At 57.8% G+C, this 22,916-nt stretch overlaps 3 protein-coding genes across 6 annotated transcripts in view; all 3 read right to left on the bottom strand.

Annotated features, from left to right (window-relative positions):
- PFKFB4 (6-phosphofructo-2-kinase/fructose-2,6-biphosphatase 4) overlaps positions 1–9,813 on the bottom strand; it is a 40,441-nt gene extending 30,628 nt beyond the window's left edge. For 3 of the 4 annotated variants that reach the window (XR_004052889.1, XM_010370372.2, XM_030915815.1), the window contains exon 1: positions 4,985–5,227. Coding sequence is in view for 3 of the 4 variants with exons in the window: in XM_010370372.2 (XP_010368674.1) it covers positions 4,985–5,081 (97 nt within the window). In the remaining variant the exon portion in view is untranslated. Of the gene's footprint in view, positions 1–4,984; positions 5,228–9,684 lie in introns of those variants that run through there. The other variant, XM_030915756.1, reaches the window with a different exon arrangement.
- A 1,298-nt stretch (positions 9,814–11,111) lies between these two features.
- Positions 11,112–11,610, bottom strand: UCN2 (urocortin 2). The gene has a single exon (XM_010370360.2). It carries the CDS (start codon positions 11,608–11,610, stop codon positions 11,266–11,268), a length of 345 nt encoding a protein of 114 aa, XP_010368662.1. The 3' UTR covers positions 11,112–11,265.
- A 1,296-nt stretch (positions 11,611–12,906) lies between these two features.
- COL7A1 (collagen type VII alpha 1 chain) overlaps positions 12,907–22,916 on the bottom strand; it is a 32,523-nt gene continuing 22,513 nt past the window's right edge. Inside the window, 40 exon segments of the mRNA XM_010370347.2 lie at positions 12,907–12,923; positions 13,282–13,479; positions 13,611–13,703; positions 13,912–13,998; positions 14,137–14,169; positions 14,788–14,836; positions 15,021–15,074; positions 15,171–15,248; positions 15,423–15,539; positions 15,644–15,706; positions 16,080–16,142; positions 16,216–16,269; positions 16,344–16,397; positions 16,596–16,676; positions 17,028–17,063; positions 17,312–17,383; positions 17,907–17,978; positions 18,119–18,175; positions 18,252–18,287; positions 18,406–18,441; positions 18,660–18,704; positions 18,801–18,860; positions 18,991–19,026; positions 19,167–19,238; positions 19,387–19,494; positions 19,634–19,693; positions 19,776–19,811; positions 20,534–20,578; positions 20,660–20,704; positions 20,909–20,950; positions 21,031–21,066; positions 21,197–21,265; positions 21,400–21,480; positions 21,559–21,594; positions 21,711–21,773; positions 21,853–21,885; positions 22,050–22,094; positions 22,227–22,262; positions 22,390–22,425; positions 22,775–22,819. Of these exon segments, the coding sequence (XP_010368649.2) occupies positions 12,907–12,923; positions 13,282–13,479; positions 13,611–13,703; positions 13,912–13,998; positions 14,137–14,169; positions 14,788–14,836; positions 15,021–15,074; positions 15,171–15,248; positions 15,423–15,539; positions 15,644–15,706; positions 16,080–16,142; positions 16,216–16,269; positions 16,344–16,397; positions 16,596–16,676; positions 17,028–17,063; positions 17,312–17,383; positions 17,907–17,978; positions 18,119–18,175; positions 18,252–18,287; positions 18,406–18,441; positions 18,660–18,704; positions 18,801–18,860; positions 18,991–19,026; positions 19,167–19,238; positions 19,387–19,494; positions 19,634–19,693; positions 19,776–19,811; positions 20,534–20,578; positions 20,660–20,704; positions 20,909–20,950; positions 21,031–21,066; positions 21,197–21,265; positions 21,400–21,480; positions 21,559–21,594; positions 21,711–21,773; positions 21,853–21,885; positions 22,050–22,094; positions 22,227–22,262; positions 22,390–22,425; positions 22,775–22,819 (2,379 nt within the window).

Below are 22,916 nucleotides of genomic sequence, written 5' to 3'. Positions count from 1 at the left end.
GGGATTACAGGTACTGCCACCACACCTGGCTAATTTTTGTATTTTCAGTAGAGACAGGATTTCATTATGTTGGTCAGGCTGGTCTCGAATTCCTGACCACAGGTGATCTGCCCGCCTTGTCCTCCCAAAGTGCTAGGATTACAGGCATGAGTCCAGCCCCCAGCTCAGTTTCCAGTGCCATCCAATGCGGTCTCACGTCAGAAGCCTCAGGAAGCTTCCTTTTCCTCATCCTTAGGACCTGGGTCAGGTAAAACCATAGCAGACAGGCAGATGGACAGATGTGGGGACCTGTCACTGCCCCTCTTCTGCCCACTTGGTTCTGCCTTCACCTGGTTGCCTAGACAGACTGTTCCCACCAACAAGTTGTCTCCCTCAGAGCACAGAGGCCCCAGGAGCACTTCCTGCGGGGTCAGGAGTCAGGCCTAGGTTGCCATCTCAAATCTGACACTCATTGGGAACGCTGAGCCTCGGCGTCCCCAGCTGTAAAATGGGGCAATCATCCCTCAGAGAAGCCTAGTGCTATCCCCATGGAAGAGCCTGGGCACTTCTGGGAAGCTGTGCCCTCTGTCCTATCCTGGCAGATACTGAGCTAAAGTCATAGGTATACCTCAGCACCGACTGTCCTTGGGCCTCAGGGCGTGGAGGCAGTGGCCTGGCCCCAGGCAGGCCCTGCAGAGAAACAAAGGGCCTTGCTGGCCAGTGGGGGCTCCATCACTCCTGTGCATGCCCCTTGTTTAAAGGTGACCCAGTGAGCCTCAGGGGCAGGAAGGAGGAGACCCCCTGAAACAGGCTGACTGAGTGAGAGTGAAGAAACTTGCAGAGAAATCTCAGCATTGACTAAGGTGAGAGGAAAACAAGTCAGGCAAGGCCTTGCCTCCTCAGGGCCGGTGGACAACTGAGGTCTGCATTGTCTGCATAGTTCCCAGCCAGGTGGCCGGGCTCTCAAGCAACCGAGGGTAGTGCGACAGCTGCTAAGCAGGAGGAAATCCTGCATCCACCCTGCTCCCGCTGATGGAACCACCCCCCGACCGCTCCTTCAGGGGCTCCCACAACCTCAGGACTGGGGATCTGCACCCCCTCTCCACATCTCCTATTTTCCCAGAGACAGCTCCAGCCTCCTCCCTTGGCATTTGGTGACATTTCCCTTCCCCTCTCCCACCCACATGCACAGCACAAGGTGCGCAGGCAGGGCAGCAAATCAGGCCTGGGTGCAAAACAAGGCAATAAATTACCTATCTCCTCTGCTCCCCAAGATAAGCTCCCAAGGAAATGACCCAAAAGAAAACCAAAGTTCAAGTGTATCACAACAGCTCTGCTTACCATAGCAAAACACTGGGGAATTCTAGCCATAAGAAATTGCCAGCTGAGGCACAACAAGGAGGGACCACATTGCATCCCTTGAAACAGAGTGCGTGAACTAAGCGGGCTGGGTGTGCAGCTGCACCTGCGGCTGTGAGCCCACAGGACCCTGACACTGAGCAAAAAGGACAGCAGAACACACTGTTTATAGCTAGGTGTGATGGCCCATGCCTGTAATCCCAGCACTTTGGGAGGCCGAGGCAGGTGGATCACCTGAGGTCAGGAATTCGAGACCAGCCTGGCCAACATGGCAAAACCCTGTCTCTACTAAAAATACAAAAATTAGCCGGGTGTCGTGGTACACACCAGTAATCGCAGCTACTCGGGAGGCTGAGACAGGAGAATTGCTTTAACACAGCAGGCAGAGGTTACAGTGAGCCAAAATAGTGCCACTGCACTCCAGCCTAGGGGTACAAAGTCAGACTGTCTCCAAACAAAAAGAACACACTGTTTACAACATTGAGCATGTGCGGAAGGAAATGTGAAGACATGTCAGCCCAACTTCCCTCACGGGTTCCTTTCCTGTAAATTCACTGCAGGCCCCATGAGCTCGAGAAGCCAAGGGGCCTGAGACATGCCTGGCAAGGGGCAGTGTTTATGTTCCGGGACTTCTACCCAAGGAGCAGCCACAAGTCCCTGGAGGGGGTGCCAGAATGTACTCCTGAACTGCAGCTGCTCTCACCTCCTTAGGCCAGGCTGGGGAAGGAAGAGCTCTTTAAAATAAAGCAATGTGCCATGGAGGCCTGTTCAGAGGGGACAGAAAATCATCTCTCCTGTTGCCCTGTGCACACACCAGTCATGTCCTTGCCCATGAATAGTCTTGCCACCTTTCAGCTGAGAAAAGCCATCAAACACCGTCCTTTCTGCAGTCCTTCCTGAGTCGGCTCTTGACCCACCTGCCCCCAGAGTTTCTCCAGGTCTGAGCTCAGAGGCCAATGATGGGAAAGGTAAAAGCCTCCCAGCCCTCAGGTGTGGCTTTAGGTATTATCAAGTGGGGGTGTGTCTGTGGGAGTGGAGGAGTGCAGTACACCCCTCAGTCCACTTGCCCCTGGTGCCCCGAGGAGCTGGGGACTAGACTCCAGAGAAAACCCAGTACAAAGCACAGACCAGCAGTGGGTCCTGGTTCCTCCTTCCCACAAAGCCCTGGGACCAAATCCGCTTCCAGCCTCACCCACGCCCTCCGGATCTGGACTGTCCTTGCAGTCACTCAACCTACAAGTCTACTGTGCAAAGGGTAAAATGTTGCCCAAATGCAGGCACTGGGAGCTGGAGGTGCTTCATGGGCAGGTTCCATTCATTCACTGCTTACCCACTCCCTGCTGTGAACCCTGGGACCTTGGCTGAGGCCCAAATCCCCACACAACCTGCAGGTCTCATCTTTGGCCTCTCAGGCGCTACTTCCTCCTCCAGGAAAAAGTGCGGACCTAGAACCCAGTCTACCCCAACACCCCGAGACACCGTGATGGCACGAGCCCCTCAGCTCAGGCCACAGCCACATTTCAGTCCCCCACTTAGAGCCTGGAGAAACGCAGGCCCTGCCTCAGGAGCTATGAGACCTACCCATTGGGCCTCAGCTTCCTCTCACCTGTAAAGGGGGTTGGCTTGGAGCTGATGCATCAATCCCTAACTCAGACGTACTGAGAAGCAAACAAAGAATGGTAGTGATGACAGAATACTCTGCCTCCACTTATTGAGGACCTACTCCTTAAAGGCTCACAGACTTGGCTGGGCACGGCAGCTTGTGCCTGTAATCCCAACACTTTGGGAGGCCGAGGGGGGCAGATCATTAGAGGTAAGGAATTCAAGACCAGCTTGGCCAACATGGTGAAACTCCATCTCTACTAAAAATAAAAATACAAAATTAGCCGGGGGTGGTGGCGCATGCCTGTAATCCCAGCAACTTAGGAGGCTGAGGCAGGAGAATTGCTTGAACCCAGGAGGCAGAAGTTGCCAGTGAGCTGAGACAGGACCACTGCACTACAACCTGGGCAACAAGAGTGAAACTCCATCTCAAAAAAAAAAAAAAAAGGCCAGGTCCTCACTCCTTTCCTCTGTGTAGTAATAGCAGCCACCCCTCTAAGCCAGGACCACCTAACACTAATAACACAGACTGGCTCAGCCTCCATGCCTCCAGAAGAGTCTCAAAGGAGGGCTGGCCATAGCCGTCAGGACTGAGTGTGCATTGTAGACAGCCACAGACCCCAGGACCTACATCACAATCAGAGCCATGAGTTACCACAACTTGGTCTGGTCAGAAACATGGCCTTCCCCTACCAGGACTCACAGTGTGGCCAGAAATACACACACCCTTCCCCCAGTTTTCATATCATGATCAAAGCCGTGGCCCCAGCCTGCTGCAGCAGGATGAGCACAAAGAACTCTCCCCTTGCTTATCATACATAAGCAGAGGCAGGATCACAGGGAGACCCAGGCATGTCACACAATCTCCTGATCTCCATTTCACTGTGAGTTAAACTAGATGTTCTCTGAGGTCCTGGACAAGTTGCAAATTCATCACAATGTTTCAGTTACTCCTAAAACAAATCTTTCTTTTTCCTGGTAATAAAAAAGTTGCAGGCCAGGACCCATGCCTGTAATCCCAACACTTTGGAAGGCAGAGGCCAGAGGATCCACTTGAAGCTATTAGTTGGAGACCAGCCCAGACAATATAGCAAGACCCTGTCTCTACAAAAAAAAAAAAAAAAAAAAAAAAAGTTGGGTGTGGTGGCGCACCTGTAGTCCCAGCTAATCAGGAGGTTGAGGTGGGAGGATTGCTTGAGCCCAGAAGGTTGTGACTGCAGTGAACTATGATTGAGCCACTGCACTTGCTCCAGCTTGGGCCACTGAATGAGACTCATCTTTTTAAAAAACAAAAAGCAAAAAACTGCCAGCTCATTCAAGGACAGGCAGAAACTCAAGGAAGCGGTTTAAACCCTAGGAGAGGTGAGCCCCTGAACAATTCCATGAATTTCAGCATTCTCCTAGCCATTTCACCCTCCAGTTTTACTGTACACCCATGACCCCAGGTGGATACTTAGATGTCCAGGGACACAGACACAGGCCCACATGGCATACTTTTCTGTCTCTATCCTGAGCACATCTGTGCTGAAGTTCCTACCCAAGCTCAGCTTTAAGGCCAAGAGGCACCCTTCCTCCTGTTGGAAAACTAACCCACCTTTGAAAGTTCTGGGCTCAGAGAGGTCAAGTAATTCACCTAGGGCCACACAGCTCAGTTCCAGTCCAACAATCCGGCCCACACTCCTTGGCCAGGAGAGAGAGAAGTGCCCACAGGGTCCTCCCCAGGCTGTGGGCGATGGGGATTGGGGCGGGAAGCGAGGGGGCCAGCGCCCTCCCCGAGGTGATGGTAGCCAGACCTAGCCACCGACAAGCCGATATGCCCCCACACACCTGTCCCCGCCCCCTGCTCTGCCACACCTGTCTCTGGCCCACCACTGTCACGACCGCCTCACCTGTCCCCAGCAGCCTCCCCCAGTCACGGCAGCCTCACCTGTCCCCGGTTCCCCACCTGTCTACAGCCCCTTCTCCATGCGAGACCCCCGCCCAGACCGCCCTACCCACCCATCCCGGTGCAGCTCCCATCCCCTCCCGGAGGACCCCGCCTCACCACCGCGCTGGCAAGCGTGCAGAGCGGGCCGCCCATTGCTGTATGGCATCCAGATCTTCTTCAGGGGGTTCTGGGTCAATTCCCGTGGGGACGCCATCCTGGGGCCAGGATGAGTCGGATTGCGCCGCTTCCAACCCAGCAGCCGGGCCACCTCGGGCCACCCGAGGTCCCGCCCCTTGGGCCCCGCCCCTTCTCAAGCCGCGACAGCCCATGTCTATCTTCCCGCAGGCCCCGCCCCAGAGTGAGTAGGCTCCGCCCCAGCTGAAAGGTCCCGGCCTCCGACCACGCATGCCCAACTCACGTACCCGCCCGTTTTGGAACAAGCGCGCCCAGTTCTTCAGGCCAGGATCAAGAATGCGCATGCTCAACTCCGGATCGTGCTGGCCCCGCCCCAGTTCAAGACCCGGATTTTGCAGGCCCGCCCCGGATGCGCAAACTCAGCGCTCCCAACCTGCCCGCGCTGATTTGCATAGGCCCCACCTACGGGCCCCGCCCCTGCGCTGCATACCTGAGCAGCGGCACGCGTGAATTCTGCTCCCTCCTTGCCAGGGAGCCCGGGGCCCCCAGGAGGGAGGGGTTTTCATGCAGTGGGACGAGGCCTACGTGACCCGCACGGCCAGGTTGGTCAGAGCTGACGGGCCACTAGGCCTGTTGTGCCAGCCGTCAACTCCGCTTCGCCCTCCTGCCCCTGCTCGGGGTGCCCCTTGACTGCTCCGAGCCCCGGGACTCTCCACCGTAGCGCGCTCAACCACGCTGGAAAAGCTCCTTTATATCATGGATAGAGACGCAAAACACATTTCAATATTGTTCCTCTTTCTCTCTTTGCTTTGGCTGCTGGGAGCAAATGCGTGGGACTTTTTTTTGTTTTGTTTTTTGAGACGGAGCCTCACTATGTCGCCCAGGCTGGAGTGCAGCGGCCGGATCTCAGCTCACTGCAAGCTCCGCCTCCCGGGTTTACGCCATTCTCCTGCCTCAGCCTCCCGAGTAGCTGGGACTACAGGCGCCCACCACCTCGCCCAGCTAGTTTTTTTTTGTATTTTTTAGTAGAGACGGGGTTTCACTGCGTTAGCCAGGATAGTCTCGATCTCCTGACCTCGTGATCCGCCCGTCTCGGCCTCCCAAAGTTCTGGGATTACAGCCTTGAGCCACCGCGCCCGGCCTTTTTTTTTTTTTTTTTTTTTTTTTTTTTTGAGACAGAGTTTCGCTCCTGTTGCCCAGGCTGGAGTGCAATGGCGCTATCTCGGCTCACTGCAAACTCCGCCTCCCGGGTTCAAGGGATTCTCCTGCCTCAGCTTCCCAAGTAGCTGGGATTACAAGCGCCCACTACCACGCCCTGCTAATTTTTATGTTTTTAGTAGAGACGGGGTTTCACCACTTTGGCCAGGCTGGTCTTGAACTCCTGACCTCTGGTGATCCGCCCTCCTCAGCTTCCCAAAGTACTGGGATTACAGGCGTGAGCCACCGCGCCGGCCGTGCGTGGGACTTAGTAACCAAGTACTTTGGGTACTCACTAAGCCCGGCAGTATCTTAATTGTCTTTCCAGAATTTCAGTTTTTCCAATTAACTTTTTTTGTTTGTTTTTTAGTATTTTGGTTTTTTTCAACTAAATTTTTACATATTTTTTGAAAATAATATGTTAATAACATTTTCTCTTCATCAGGAAAATGGGATGTGCACATTGTCAATCTTACAGTATTATAGTATGAATTAAATATGTCAGTCTCTAAGAAATTCATCTTAAACTACGTTAAGGTTGCCTTTTACTATATTTGTATCTCCCTCTTGTCTTTGAAAATGCACTGGGGACAAGGAACAGGGGAAAGATCCAGAAGTTCGTAAACCGCTGGCTCACTCTCTTGTTTGGACTCCTGCAGGCTCCCGCCTCCTCGGGATCCCCAGCCCTGCCTCTCCAAGCTCTGTGCACTCTCTGCCCCAGCCCCCACCAACACGGCTTCGACCTGAGCCACACTGCCCTCTAGCGATGTCATCCACAACACCCCTGGCAGGTGCCCTGCAAGTTCAGGTTCTCTCTGCCCAGTGTGTACCCAGCCAGGAGCCAGGTGTTGAGGGCATGGGACTGGCAACAAGACTGGCCTCGTGGGCTATAGGTGTAGCACCCCTTCCCATGCCACCCCTGCCACAGCCCTGCCTTGGATCAGTCCAAGTCCACCCAGCTCTTTAAAGCTTGGCAAGGACCCTTAAGATGACTGACGCAGATGTCTTGCCCACTTCATAGGAAATGAGGATTCCGAAGGTCCACATGCTGGAAGCCCATCTGGACCCTCCCCCAAACCAGCTCTAGCTGCTTGCCCTGGGAACACCCTGCCCCAGGCAGGGTCAATGACTTCCTCCTTCCTCATCCTCCTTTTGCAGTATCCACCTACCCATTCCTCCACCCCAGTCCCAGCAGATCTGAACACATCCATGGGCGGCTCCTGATGAGGTGGGTGCCCCTTGTGACCTGCTCCCTACTTCTCCAAAGCCACTCATTTTGTTTGTGACACCGTCAACCCTCTTGTCTTCTGGCCACTGCCAAGGCCATCTTGGTGCACTGTGGCCTCTGAGACCTCATTACCACACACCCACACCCTGTCTAACCCACAGCACTCATTGCAAAACCTATCTCCTCTGACATCTACAGACACCCAGCACCTCCTCCGACCTGTCCATTCTTCTCTTCCCAGACCTCCTGGCACACTAATCAAGGGCTGGGGGTAGAGGACAGCCAGCCCGGGCAGGGGGCCAGGGCTATCTCTGGGAAGGCATCCTCACACCCAGACAGGATGAGCCTGGTTCCCAGGAAATGCAGCAGCTCTGCACCTCCCTCTCTTCCCCAGAAAGTCTACCCGTGGCTGACCCAGGCACCCTCCTTCAAGTCCCTATGTCCAGCTGGAAGGTCACAGGTCAACATCAGGAGATGCCTGGGGTTCCTCCCCAAGGCCACAGTCCACATCTGCTCTGAAGATATTCTCCATCTCCCCACCCATGGCCCTGTTTGTCAGGTGGGAAACTGAGGGTCAGGAAGAGGGAGAAGGGCCCAAGATCACAGAGCGAGTCCACAGTGCAGCATGGACTCAGTTCAACTCCCAGCCTTCCGGACCTTGCCTCCCACACTGCACTGGAATTGCACAGTCCACCTCCACACGTGTGCTCCCACTCCCCCATGTCCTCTCCATGGAGATGCTGTCCTGGCGTCTGCTCTCAGCATCAGCAGATGCCTGGTAGAATCCCTGGCCCTCATGGCTTTTTCCTTCTCAGCATATCCCAAAGCGAGCCAGCTGTCCTGTCCCAGGTGTGGAAAGTATGCTGGGATGTCTGTACACACATGTGTGCACATGTTCTGCTCAGCCTCTGCCCACCATGAACCTGGCTGGCCTGACCCTGGTTGGCTCCCAGGGTGCCCTCTGCACTGACAATGGACTTCCTCCCAGTGTCCCAGCCTAGAAGCCATGTGGTGGCCAGTCCTCAAAGTTCACTCTTCCCAGTCCCTGTATCTACTGGCCAGTCGTGACAGAACTGCCAACCCATCCCACCACACACACACGCAGATACACACATGCACACACACACACACACAATTTTCTTTTTTTTTTTTTTGAGACAGGGTCTCGCACTCGTCACCCAGCCTGGAGCACAGTGGTGCAGTCATGGCTCACTGCAGGCTTGAACTCCTGGCCTCAAGCGATCCTCCCACCTCGACCTCCCAAAGCCCTGGGTTTATAGCCGTGAGCTACCACATCAGGCCCACAAACCACCCTTTGCAGCATAAAGACCCAGGGGTGTCAGTGAGTGCCACACAGGCCCTCACACTGATGCACAGAGACACTGGCACAGCTGCACATGCACACACAGATGCACACACACAAGCCCTGTACCCAGGCATGTGCAGAGACAGGCAGGCTGCAGTGGGGCCTGCTGCTCTCTGCTGCCTCCCTTCCCATATATATCTCTACACCTCCACCCCTGCTGTCCACTGGGAGGTTCAGGAGTTTCCAGGAATTCCAGCTTCCTCTGGCCATTTCCAGCAAAGGATTGTCCCCTGTGTTTCCCTGGGCCCAGGGCTCACAAGGAGTGTGAGGTTTTGACTTCGGGGTATAGAGCCATGTCACCAAGCAGCCTGGGAACCCTGATCTGCACTTCCTCCTTCCAGCCTGCCACAGGGCGTACAGTAGGTGCTTAGGGATTCAGGACCAGCAAGGGCACACAGAAAGAGTTCAGAGAGGTTCATGACCAAACAGTATATAGCAGGTGTTCAGAGAAGCTCAGGACTGGCACAGGGCACACAGCAGACACCCTAGAAGTGCTGGTTTAAGGGCTAAAGCCATATCATGTGAAACCCTTCCTAAATGAGCCTCTAGACTTCCCCAAACTGGTGTGACCCCTAAGAGGAGACCTGGACAAACATGATCCCTTGGAGGCCAGCAAAGAGCAGAGCAGGAGGGCCTGGGCAGCTCCAGCTGGCAGTCCCTCCCCCTGTGCTCGAGGAAGACACTATTTATAGTTCCCCGTTGGCCCAGCCCCCTCTCCCTTGCAAGGCGACAATTTTCCCCCTCCTTCAGGCCACTGACAGATGAATGCCCCTCAGAGCACCCCTAAACCAGGAGAGACCCCCCAGCACTCTCACACCCCTCCAGCACAACTCTGACTTCATCCAGGTCTTTCCCTAACCCCCCACCCTCCCCACACTGTCCCGTGCCTACCCCGCCTGCTGCTCCCTGGCCCCAGGTCCGTCAGGGAGCTGCCTCCTAACGAGCATCTGTCCATCCTGCAACCAAACTGGCCAGGGCCACTGCCCCCTGCAGCTCCAGAGTGGGGTCACCCCGCCCAGCACTCTGAAGAGTGCGGTTCCTGCAGCCCCGCCTCCCCAGCCCGCCCTAGGCCCGCCCCTACAGGGCTGCTTACAACTGCGAGGGCAGCGCCAGTGCCCCCACTCCAGTCAGCCGGCCACGCTCGGCTAGTATGGCCTCCCTCTCCCGCCAGAGCTGCCCATGCCAACCAGTGTCTGCCTTCATGTCCACCTAGAGTTGTCTGCACGGCCCAGAGTGCCCGTCCCCCCTGCAGGCAAGCCCATCCATGATGCCCAGAAAGTCAGTTCTGTCTCCAGCCCAACAATGGAGTTGGGCTGTGAAATCAGGCAAAACCTAGTCCTTCCAAGCCAAGGGACCAGGTCAGTTAAGCGGGGAGCTAGGGAGGAAGGCAGAGAAGCCAGGTGTGACTCACCCCCATGTGTCACAGCCTGGGTGCACATGACTGGGATTCTTGCACATCCCATCCTTCAATTGCTTTGCATTTATTGAGCACCTCCTGCTGCAGGACCTCCATGTCTGCTACATACACAATGCTCACAGGCTTGCTGGTGTCAGTCTGCTTTACAGATAAGGAAATCAAGGCTTGGAAAGGCGAACACCTTTGCCCAGGGCAATCCGTGCATGAAATGGGGCAGAGTTTGGTCAGAGCTCCAGCAACCTGAGCCCTGTCTCCTGTGAGCCATGCGTGTCCCTGGGTTGAGGCTGGGGATGCAGGGGTATATGGGGAGGACAGTGCCTGGCTAGGAGTTGTGCTTGCTTCATGCAGGTTTGGGGGACAAGCACCCACTCCTCTCAGACCCCTCACGTACCTTTACCCTGCTCACACACACTCATAGCTGTCAGAGGCCCAGCCACACACACACACATGTGCCCATAAGGCAAGGCTGCCATGGTCATAGGCTTCCTGTGCCTGGAGATACCCCTCACAGCCCCGTCCATCTGGGGCAGGTGCTGCCTCATGGGGCACAGAGCAAGCAAGTGACCCTCAGCCAGCATCTCCCTGTGTGGTGGCCTATGGGAGGACAGACCTATGGGCCTCAGAGGGACTGGTCTCAGAAGCAGTGTTGAGCTCTCGTGTTGAGGCTCCTGAAAGTAACATGATGACTGCATGTGGCAGTGTCCAGGTGCTCTGTGACTATGGGGCACCCAGACATAGCAAGATTCGCCATGGCAGTGACCTTACGTGGTAGCATCCAAGCTGTCCGGACATATATTAGGTCTGTGGGGCACACAGGCATGGCAAGACTCCATGTGGCAGTGACCCAGCTTAGCAATGTCCAATACCCAAGCTGTCCAGACACACTGTGACTCTGTGGGGCACTCAGATGTGATATGACCTGCATGACAGTGGCTTCATGTGGCAGTGTCCAGACGCTCTATGCCCAGATGTGGCAGCATCCGTCCAGCTGTGTGGCTAACCTCCAGGTCTTCCCATCCAGGGCAGCCCTATCACTGTGACCCTCTTCCTCAGGCTCAGCGGCGGCCGACACGGGCCAGGATGCGGGCGTTGGTGGTGGCCTGCTCCCTGGCAGCCCTGGCCCGGGCTTGCTCCAGTAAGATCTGCAAGAGGCCGATGGAGACATCCAGCGATAGGACAATGCGCGAGCCAGAGTGGCGGGTGGGGCTGCGGTGGCTCTGGGCAGCCCAGGGCCATGTGGGAGCAGCTGAGGGGCTCTCTGAGGCTGCAGGTGCAGGTCTGGGAGTGGTCTGGGGAGAATTCTGAAGGCGGAGCTGGAAGGTTGGGATAGGGGTCACTGGGACAACCAGGACTCTGCCCAACATCAGGACCATCAGCACCAGCAGAGCACACCTGGTCATCGTGAGGTCAGGCTGCAAGGAGAAAACGGGCTCAGGGCAGGGGCCCTGGTCAACGGGGGTCCATGGACAGAGACAGATGGCAAGGACAGAGCGACAGAGAGGGGGATGGAGAGAGAGAAAGACACCGAGAAAGGGGTTAGAGAGGCCAGGCCGGAGACAGAGAAGGGGAGACAAGAGGAGAGCCAGAATGAGACAGAGAGGCAGAAAGCAAGACAGAAAAAAAGAGACAAAGAAATTCAGAGACAGAGAGACAGCAAGAGGGGGAAATGAAGGAGATGGAGGCAGAGCAAAATGGAGACTGGAAGAAAAAGACAGAGACAGAAACCATCCCAGAGACAGGGAGCACGATGGAAAGAAAGATTCAGACAGAGAGAAACACAGAGTCCACAGGAGGGCAGGCAGTTCTCAGCAGGAGAGCTTGCAGCTGACCCAGGAAAGAGAAGGGCAGGAATGGGGTCTCAGAGGCAGAAAAGCAGCTAGAGATCCCAGAGCCCTCTGGGTCCAAGCCCTCCATAAAGCCAAACCCCAGATCCACCCAACCCCCAAGATCCTTCCCATCCCGACCCAACCCAGTCCTACCGCCACCAGTTTCTTCTGGGGTAAGTCAGGCTGCCGTGACTGCCTGGGGCTGGGGCCAGGCAATGCTGTCCTGTGGTCTGACCCTCTACCCTGCTTCAGGGCCCATTTATCTCCCTCAGCCCCCTGGGGTGGGAGCTGGGACATGCTTCCTGGCATGGCATGAAGCAGCCCCCCACCTATGACTCATCCCTCCTAGGGGGCAGTGGAGGCATGTCCTTAGCTCCCACCCTATCTACTCCTTTCTGGGGACAAGTTAGAGACTGAGAATCACAAGACAGTGACCAGCACTGGGCAGAGGGACTGTGTACCCAGGCAGAATAATACCAACCTCCCAGGGAAAACCTTCCCCCTTGACACCCCCATCTTCCCAAACAGTCACAACAGGAGCCTTTTAAAACAGCAGCTTTAATGCCCCCCAGAATCAGCACCATGTCATCACAGGCTTGGGTCAAGGGGCGGGTCAGACGCCAGTCACATCCGCTCACTGCCCACAGCCACCCCCCACAGTGAGTCATCTGCCAGGGTGGCAGGAGCCACAATGGGGGTTTGTCCACAGGGGGGAAGGCCAGACCCACGGGACCAAGTCACTGAAATAACAGACATGCACACGCACGCTCACGTGCACACAAGCCTCTAGCACCAAGGGGAGGGACAGCGGATTCTGCTGAGACCCCAACTCCTCTAGGGGATGCTGAATCTCAGCTCATCATCTGGGCCTCAGTCCTGGGTAGCACCTGGTGAGGACAGGTTGGAAACGGTCATCAGCCATCTGACCTTACCTGGAGAAGCTCAGGCAGGGGCACCCATGGGGAAGGAGTTGAGACTACAACAGGAAGTGGGGGCTCTGACCTCAGAAGGGTCCATACTTAGGTCTTTAAAGAAGGGAACATGGAAGGGGACCCTACTGGGGGCTCCACGGCTGGTGCTCTATATTCAGCTCTTTGGTCTGGGTGTCTGCCCCAGGTCCCTTAGTGTGAAGGAGCGTCTCCTCCAGGATCCTGACCTGGGACCCTGGCCCAGGGACTCCTCCCCCAGACCCCGATCCAGGCAGGTTCAGTGCCCAGTCCCCCACTGTGGGGACTCAGCCCATACCTGTCCCCTGGCTCTAGGCCACTCGGGGTGGGCAGCGGCGCTCACAGGCCTCACGGGTCCCAAAACGGTTGGCATTCCCTCCACAGCCGCCATAGACAAAAGGGTGACAGGCCTCTGTGCCACCTGGCACAGCCCGATGGTACCAGCGCAGGGTGTAGGCAGTACAGGAGCCCTCATCCAGTGGCAGGGAACAGGGGTCTGGGCCAATGGGGTCAAGTCATCAGGGGTTGTGGGAATCAGAGAGGGTTAAAAGGTCAGGGGAAGGTCAGCAAGGGTCAGCTCTGCCTGCCCCTCCCCAAGCCCCGCTGGGCGCAGCCCTCCATTCTCACCATCGCTATCCCAAGGGGCTTCAGGGTCCTGGTACTCCTCCACGGAATACTCGGAGTATTCGGAGTACTCATCATCCTCAGGGGGCACCCGCTCTGCAGGTAGGGCAGGGTGTGCTGGGAACAGTGGCTGCTGGCCCGGGGGCAAGGTGGGCAGCACTGATCTCCATTGTGTGCACACAGTGCCCATGCGTGTGCCCTGCATGCAGACCCTATGTGCTTGGCATGTGCCCTGCATGCATGGACACCCATGTGCATGTCTGGGCCCCACCCATAGCTGCCCCACAGGTTCAGCTGTCCTCACCTTCCTCCTCTGCATGAGAGACTCGGAGCACAGGCACAGCATGGAGCTGGGAGCCGGCAGTGTCTGCAGCATAACTAGGGAGGGGTCCTGGAGCCAAGAGCAGGGGCCTCAGGGCCCTGAGGTCACCATGGGCAGCCATCCCAGCCAACCCCGCTGAAAGGACCCAGGTGATAGGCAAGGCAGGGCCTGGGGTGAAGAAAGTTCTGGGAGTAGAAAACTACTCACGTGATCCGGATGCGATGAACTGGCCCTGGCAGGCTAGAGGGGGCAGAGAGGGATAGAGAGAAAATGACAGAGAGAAGGATGGGAAGATGGAGAGACAGACAGAGACACACACGCAGAGGGGTAGAGATACATAAAGAGACAGCAGGAGAGGGTAACAGACAGGAGAGAGAGGAAGGGAGAGGGTGGGAGGTAGATAGAGAGATGGAAAAAGGGAAGAAGGCAGAGGAGAGGGAAGTTGGGAACAGGCCAACAAAAGGCAAGAGACAGAAGCAGGCCAGACACAGAAACAGGCAGGCGGTGCAGACAGAGATGGGAAGAGACAGCTTCACTCTGATGCCCCTCAGGGTCGTCATAGTCCCATCGGGTCCAGGTCAGGCCCAAGGGGACCAGCTCTGGCTCCCACCATCATACTGCTCCCCATACAGCCAAGCTGGACATCCGAGAACATTGCCTGGCAATCCTCATCTGCCTGTGTGTCTCCCTCCACTGGGGACACGTGTCATGTGTCAGTACTGAAGCACATGTGTCCTTCTGTGTATCCATCCATCCCCCCATTTTCTTAACTGCTTGCCCTGTAAGTTCTAGGGGCCTGCCTGCCCTTGCCTAGGGTGCTGGCACGGAGCGGGAGACTGCAGGCTGGGCACCACTCACCACAGTGCTGACTCATCTCCTGGCGCACAAAGCCCCGGATGTCATCCTCCTGGGAGCAGAAGACCAAGGGGACCATGAAGAACCCATGGCTCACAGGAAGGACATAGGGCACATAATGCAGGGACCATGGAGAGACTGCATGGAGCCAGGGCCCAGGGGTCAGAGTGCTGGGTGAGGGAGGCAGGGCCCCGGCCCCCCCAGGCCCACCCAGGCCCATCCAGGCCCACGCTCACCGTCAGTGCAGCTTCTCCCTTCTCGCCTCGGAGGCCAGCAGGTCCTGGCCGCCCCTATGTACAACAGATGGGACCAGGCTGTGACCTCTGATCTCAGGGACAACAGAGGTCACCCCGATCTCTGACCCAAGCCCGGGAATCCCAACTCACCTGCTCCCCTCTCTCGCCAGGGGCTCCAGGGGCCCCAGGAGCCCCCACCACTCTCTCTCCAGGGGGACCTCGCTCACCCTGTCAGACACAGGGACCAAATGAGCAGGGTCAGAGGCAGTAGGGATCAGGAGTCAGGCAGGTTGGGGGTCACAGCTTCAAAGGTTTGGGCAGGCAGGCTGGAGGATGATTATGAAGTTGGAAGGGTAGGGAAGGTTAGGGAAGGGGTCAGGAGTCAGAGCTGGTGCCCCTTACCTTCTGGCCCTGAAGTCCTTCAGGGCCTCTGGGACCAACACTGCCAGGTGGCCCCGGGGAACCAGCAGAGCCATCACTGCCCCTGGGGCCTGGGAAGCCCCCAATTCCTGGGGTTCCCTGGGGAGATATAGGACAGAGTCAGTAACCAGAGGCCCCAAAGATGGACCCTCTCCCAAAGGGCACGCTTCCCGCAATTCACCATGACCATGGCCTCAACTCACCCGCTCCCCTTTCTCGCCCTGGTCACCCTTGGGGCCTGGCTGCCCATCAAAGCCTCGGTCACCCTGGGAACAGAAGAAGCATGAGAGACCTTCTGCCCTGATCTCCCTCAGCTCTGGACCCTCCCTGAACTCCCATGCGCTCCCTGACCTAATGCCCAAACTTTCTGTAACCCGAGCACCTGTGAGCCAACCAGATGTGATCCCCATGACTCCAACTCCACTATAGCCCCCGCCCTGATACACATGCCCCCTCCACCTCCCATGCTTTCATCCTAACTCCACTGTGACCCCAACCCACCTTGACACCTCAAGACTAGCCCCACTTCAGTCCCAACCCTCCACAACTTTCCTTGTCCCTACACCTCCATGACTTGATTTTGAGCTTCCCTGCCCCATCCTGACTCCCTGTCATGTCCACTGTCCACAGACCCTGTACCTTGGGACCGATCAGGCCCTCCTTGCCAGGGGCCCCCGACTGGCCCGGCACACCAGGCTCCCCCTGGAGAAAAAAAGACATGAGCTTGACCCCCGTCCGCCCATGGCCCCCTCATTCTGAGCGTGCCCACACTCACCATCTCTCCTTTGTGTCCTGCCAGCCCGGGGCGGCCTGGGGGACCAGCTTCTCCCTGCAGGCATCAGGCAGTGGGGTCAGCCTTAGGCCCCAGGACCCATAGCCCCCCAGCCCCCATCCCCTCTGCACCTTGTCTCCCTTCTCTCCATCAACGCCACAGGCTCCCTTCACTCCCCGTTCACCCTGAGGGAGAAAAGCAGGTGAAGAAGTGATTCCCAGACGCCTCACTCTGTGATCCCCTTCGCCCTAAAACCAACTCTCCAAACAGGCCTCAGGTACTCCAACCTCTGACCCAGCATCCTAACATCTGACCCCAGGCCACTCGCCCTTCAACATTAGGCCTTCTTGACCAGAAAAAAAAAAATCTTGTTTCTTTCCTACCTTGAGGCCCCGGGGACCCATGAAGCCAACATCTCCTTTTCCTCCTCGGATGCCAGGCACTCCATCCTTTCCTGGGGAGCCCTAGCAGACAGAGGGTCCATGTGAGGTCAGAGGAGGTTAGTGAGGGACCAAAGAGAATTGCCCTGGATAGTGGGCAGGGAACTCCATGGGGTGGGAGTCACCTCTGGAGGCCGGAGCCACTGGGGCTTGCCATGGGGACAAGGGTCACCACAGGCAGGGGATAAGGGTCACCATCAGCAGGGGACACCATCATAGGTGGCTACTGTGGAGGTGGGGGACCCTGGGCAACATGAGGACACCATGAGAGCACTGGGTCACTGTAAGTTCAAAAGCTGCCACATTGGTGGGACCACCACGGTGACGGGGGCCCTCTGGGGACAGGAGGCCCCTGTGGGAGCAGGGGCATCTTACCGGGTCACCAGGGATCCCTGCTGCACCAGGTTGACCCTGTGAGAAACACAGATGGGGGAGCCCTTCAGGGGGACTGTCCCCAACGCTGGCCCATCCGCTGCATGTGTGGCCACTCAGATGCTCAGTGGCCGGGGCCCAGGCCACACACAGATCCCAGGTGAACACACATGGGGTCAGCAGCGAGGGAGCCAGAACCCCCAGCACTCAGAGGACCCCCAGGATATGTGTGTGTGTGATGCTGGCTCTGGACCTGGGCCTGGGCCTGGGCCTGGGGCAAGACTTGCCTGGGGTCCTGGGAGCCCACGCAGTCCTGGCGACCCAGCCGAGCCCTTGTCACCAGGCTCTCCCTTGCTGCCCTGTGGGAGTGACCAGGAGAGGGATACAATCAGGACCAGACCAGGCTGGGGGCTTAGAATACAATGAGCCCGCCAGCTGGGGCAGAGCTTGAGTCACTCATGACCGGCCCCAGCGGCACGCCCCTCCCAGCCCATGCCATAGCAGGGTGGAGCTGGGGGCTGTAGTCCCCAGACTGGCTCATTTCTCACCCCAAGGACTCCAGACTCTTGCCCCTCCCTCTTATCACTGGGTTCCTCATCCCATCTGAAGCACCTTCTTCAGATGGGGACACCCGAGGAGCCCCCTTCCTGTCCCTATAGGGCCCCTCATAGAGCCAGTGCACAGAGCTTTCCTAACCTCACACCAAAGCCTTGAGCCCTCCCTAGATCCCCTCCTCTCAGTCACTCCATAGTCAGCCACAGAACCCCTTCCCCCTGAACCCCAGAAAGTCCCCTTCTGTCCTCCCCTCCTGCCCTCACAGACGCTGTGGAACCCCCATAGCCACAGGACCCCACAGACAGTATACCACCCCCTTCCCCGTACCTTGTCACCAGGGTCCCCACTGTCTCCCCGAGGTCCTTTGTCACCATCCAAGCCCCGAGGCCCTCGTTCGCCCTGGGTTGGGTAAGAAGTCATGGTAAGGGGCTGAAGGTCCCTCACCCTCTGAGGGTTTGAGCTCTCAGATGCCCTGGGCCAGCCCCATGGGGTCCCTCTCGCACCCAGGGAAGACCCAGTCTGCATGTGGGCCCACTCACCATGTCCCCCTTGGCACCCCGTGGCCCTGGAGGCCCCAGGATCACAGCGGAGTCTCCCTGAGGGGGCAGGGAGGAGTCAGAGGAGTCAGGAGCACACTGGCCCCTGCCCTGCCCTCCCCATGCCCACACTCACCTTGTCGCCCTTTAGTCCTGCAGTCCCAACATCACCCTATTGGGAGAAAGAGTGTGAGTCCCACCCAAACTGGGGAGGCCCCGGGCCTGAATTCTAATATCATGCAAGATCCACTCACCCATCCCACTCACACCAGGCTTCCCCACATTCCTACCTTCTCCCCACGCTCTCCTCTGCTGCCAGGGGGCCCCTGTGTGAGAAAAGGCGACCGTGAGCTACAGGAACTAGGGCAGTGGAGGACAGAGGAGGATCGGGGGAAGGAGGGAAACAGTGGGGACCAGACAAAGGGGACAGGGGTAGACGAGGGGGGCCACAGGGCTAGGGAGGATGGCAGAGAGTCCTGGGGCACAAAGGGCACAGGCAGGGGACTGAAGTCACAGCACTGTTACTTCCCCCAGCGGGACCCACCGTGAGTCCTCGGGGTCCCTCCTGGCCAGGGCGGCCATCTTCACCCTGGATGGTGACATTAAGTTTATTGACTCAGAGGTTAGAAATCTGAGGCAAGAGCTGGGATGAAGGGAGCTCAGCTGTGGAGTAGGACGTACGTACCCGGACGCCTGGCTCCCCACGCTCGCCTCGGGGCCCGGGCAGCCCTGCTCCAGGGTCTCCCTGGAGACCAACAGGACACCGGGGATCAGTGAGGGGAATCAGTGGGGGACACAGGATCATGGGAGGTCAGTGGAGGCTGGAGGGGGTGACGAGCGCACAAGAGATAGCCAGTAGCACTTGTCCAACCTACCTTGTCTCCTTTGAGTCCAGAGGCCCCAGGTGGTCCCTATAGGTCAGAGTGAGGTGAGGGTCCTGTGGGTCTCAAGGTGCCTCCCCCAACACCCCACAGTGTGGCCCGGCCCCCATCTTAAGTCCTCACGAGGACAAGCAATCAAACACGTGGGGCTTTAGGGCACCTCTACTCACCACTGACCCCGGTGGTCCAGGTGGCCCCAAGGGGCCTGGAACTCCTTCTCTCCCTGGGGGCCCTGCCAGACCCTACCAGAAAAATGGAGCAAGAGAGGCAGAGAGTGACTTGGAAACCCTCCTACCCTCTGCCCCCTCAAGACTGGGAATCCCCAACGCAGGGCCCTCTCCTCCCACCACAGATTCACCAAGCCCCTACATGCTGTTTCCAGTCCCTCACCCGCTCTCCGCTAGGGCCTGGCTGACCCATCTCTCCTCGAGGGCCTGTCTGACCCGGGAACCCAACAACACCAGGAGCACCAGGGGGGCCAGGGAGGCCCAGATCTCCCTGAAATCAACACAGCAAAGGGAGGGAATGGTCAATGCAGGACCCCTCCCAGGACTCTCATCAGAACTCCCTCTTCCTCCTACCTCCAGCGGCCGCCCGGCCCGCTGCCCCCACAACTGGTGATGGGGCATTGACTTACCTTCACACCTGGAGGGCCAGGCAGCCCGGGGGAGCCTGGGACCCCAACTCCTGGGTCACCCTTTGAGGAAAAGAGGCATCAGATCAAGCTCATGGAGTCTCAGGACCAGGACCCAAGCAGGGACCCTTCTGGGTACACATACCTTGAAACCTTTGGGTCCTGGAGCCCCTTTCTGACCCTAAAAAACCCAGCAAACAGCATTTGAGAGGGTAGGAACATGAGCACAGAGTTCAGACATGACCCAAAATATTCCCAGGGGAGCTCAGATGTGACCATGAACACATGGGAACTCAGACATGCGACCAAGAATTGGCTCACAGGAGCTCAGACATGACCATGGCCTGTCTCAGGATGGCACAGACAGAGGGACACTCAGATACGATCATAGACAGGTGGGAGTTCAGGCATGGCCACAGGCACACGGAGTCCACACACGAGTGCAGACATTTGGCTCCACAGACGTGAGTGCGGACACACGGGAGCTCAGAGGGGAACCCCAACACGTCCACTCCCGGGTAGAGCAGGCGTGGCCACAGGCTGAACGCTGGCAGTCAGGGGCAGGGGAAAGGAGGACTGTAAACACAGGACCAAGGAGAGGTTCACAAGAACTCAGGTGTGTCCTGGGATCTGGGAGATCAGACCAGAGCACACATGTATGTCCAGATGCGGTAAGGAACAGACCAAGGACAGGCACACAGAAGCCAAGACACGGCCCCCAGAGCTCAGAGTGTGGAAGCCAACAGCCTGTGGCTCCCTGTGCTCTAGGGAGCAGGCTCCTGGATGTTGGGACATGCAGCCTGACTCAGGGGCTCAGACATGTGCCCAGGCCCAAGAGTGACCCCTTATGCCCACCATCACCCCCTCAGGCCAGGCTCACCCTTGCCCGGTCCCCAGACTCACATCTTCCCCAGGGTCTCCGGGCTCCCCTGCACGGCCAGCTTCACCCTGCAAAGAATGGCTGGAGAGGGGTGTCTGGACTGAGCCTTCTCTGCTCAGTACTCAGGTCCCGGGGCCAGCCCACCTCACCTTCTCGCCTCGCGGCCCTGGCAGTCCTCGGTCACCTTTGGCTCCCTGTTGACAGAGGTCAGGAGGCAACACAGGCATCAGTCACAGACGAGACTCCGGAGGGAGGCATGAGGCCAGGGCTCAAATATGGGGTCTACTATGAAAGCTGAGGGTCATGAGGGTGGGTAAACTATGGGTCAAAGGCCAGAAGTTGGGCCACTGGAGAGACAGGACCCCCAGAACTTCTGCTGTCAGAAGTTCCCTACTCACCGGCTCACCCATCAGGTCTCCAGCAAGGCCTCCAGGGGCTCCCTGGTAAGGGGGAGGGGTCAGTGGGATTCCTCAGCCCCCACCAGTTGACCCCTCCTCGCTGGCAGCCCCTACACACTCACCTTCTCTCCCTTTGCTCCAGGGAGCCCGACCACAGCCTGTGGGGAATGCTAGTGAGTTTCCTTCTCCTCCCCACCCCCACCCTGCCACCCCCATGCATTTGGAAACAGGCTTGTGGGCGAGGCAGAGGAGTTACTGCAGGGGGTGGAAGTCAGGGTCAAAGATCACCTGTCCAGGGGCCCCCGTGGGGCCAGGTTCTCCTTTAGGTCCGACAGGGCCGGGCAGACCTGGTGACCCCTATGGCAGAGCAGCGGGAGGAACTCAGCGTCTCCACTACCACCCCTGCTGCCCCACTCCTCATATTTCAAGCTCACAGCGGGGCACCACACCCCACAGCAGGCCTGCAGCCAGCTGCCCCCAGAACCACATACTGGCACACCAGGGCTCCCTCTGTCTCCATCTTTTCCACCGGCACCATCTCGACCTGGGGCTCCCGGCTTCCCTGTCTCCCCCTGAGAGGGAGGAGCTCTGTCAGGGCTGCCTGCTGACCCCTGACCCCTGGAGCCCAACCCTTGACCCCCAGAACTCACCACTTGTCCAGGCAAACCTGGAGACCCCTGTGGACCCTGAGGGAGAACAAGTAGGATGTCAGGGTAACAAGGGACACACGAGGACATGAGAGAACATGGGCCCCAAGGAGTGAAAACACAGTGTCCCTGCAGGGGCCACAGGGCTCACTCACCACAAGGCCCGAAGGCCCAGGGGGACCAGGAAGTCCCACAGCTCCAGTAGGTCCAGGCAGGCCCTGGAGGAAGAGAAAGTTCAGGGCAGTGCCAACCCCACCCATCTCCCTATGACCGTAACATGTGAGCTAGGCCACTCACCCGTCCTGGGGGTCCTGTCTCTCCAGGCTCCCCCTGCAAACAACCCAGAGACTGCATGAGCAGAGCCCACGTGGCCAGGGCTCCTGGAGCTCAGCCTCATTGCAGGAGATGACAGCCCAGGAGGTTGGCATACACTACCCCGGGCATGGACATGGCTCAAAGGAGCCTCCTACTCCCATCCACACACCTAGACTCACCTTCAGGCCAGAGGGTCCCTGGGGTCCTGCAGGGCCAGCAAGACCCTAGAGAAAAGGGTCAAGGGCAGGCAACAGGGCTCAGGGATTAACACAGAGAAGGCGTGGCTCATCAGTTGTGGCCAATGCCTATCCCATCCCTTCCAGACCCTCACCAGGCAGTGCTCCCTGGTCACTCACCGGGGCACCAGGTGGTCCAGGGTCTCCATGACCACCCTGTTGGGGAGAAAGAGTCTGATGAGGGGGAGTTAGCCTTGCCCCACCAGGGAAACTAAGGCAGTACTGCTCATTGGAGCAGGGCACAGGATGGGGGCAGGACAGGTGAAGGTTCTTGGGTACTCACCACTGGGCCAGGGGGTCCTCTTGGACCCTGCAGACCCTACATAGAGAGAGCACTGATGAGCCTCAATCTGGGCCTCACTTGGGCCTGTTCCCAACCTCTGGGGCTTTTACCTTGGGGGTCAATTTCCATACCTCACCCTTTCCAGTCACAGATATCACCTACCTATGGACTGCCTCTCACAGATAGCACACATGGGCCTGCACACACAAATCCACATACAACCACACACACACAGACACAGGCACACACAGACAGGCACACACAAGCAGGCACACACAGACACAGGCACACACAAACACACACACACAGACATGCACACACACAGCAGCAGCAGCACCTAGCGGAGGGTCCAGAGCCTGGGCCGGGTGCTTCAGCCACCACTCACCGGCTTCCCTTCAGGCCCAGCCACGCCACGCTCTCCTGGTAGACCCTGCAGAGAACAGGTTTCAGGCCTTAGTTTCCCAGTTCCAACTTCCCCTCCACCCACCATTCCCCCTTGACAGAGTCAGGACTCAGACAGTCCCAGG

Source organism: Rhinopithecus roxellana, chromosome 1 (assembly GCF_007565055.1).
Source record: "Rhinopithecus roxellana isolate Shanxi Qingling chromosome 1, ASM756505v1, whole genome shotgun sequence".
NCBI classification, from domain to species: domain Eukaryota; kingdom Metazoa; phylum Chordata; class Mammalia; order Primates; family Cercopithecidae; genus Rhinopithecus; species Rhinopithecus roxellana.
The sequence above is the reverse complement of the archived record's forward strand: the minus strand, read 5'-3'. Positions and strand labels throughout refer to the sequence as shown.

What these genes read in the sequence shown, in the direction of transcription:
- UCN2 (XM_010370360.2), bottom strand. Translation starts at nt 11,610, where the DNA reads ATGACCAGGTGTGCTCTGCTGGTGCTGATGGTCCTGATGTTGGGCAGA.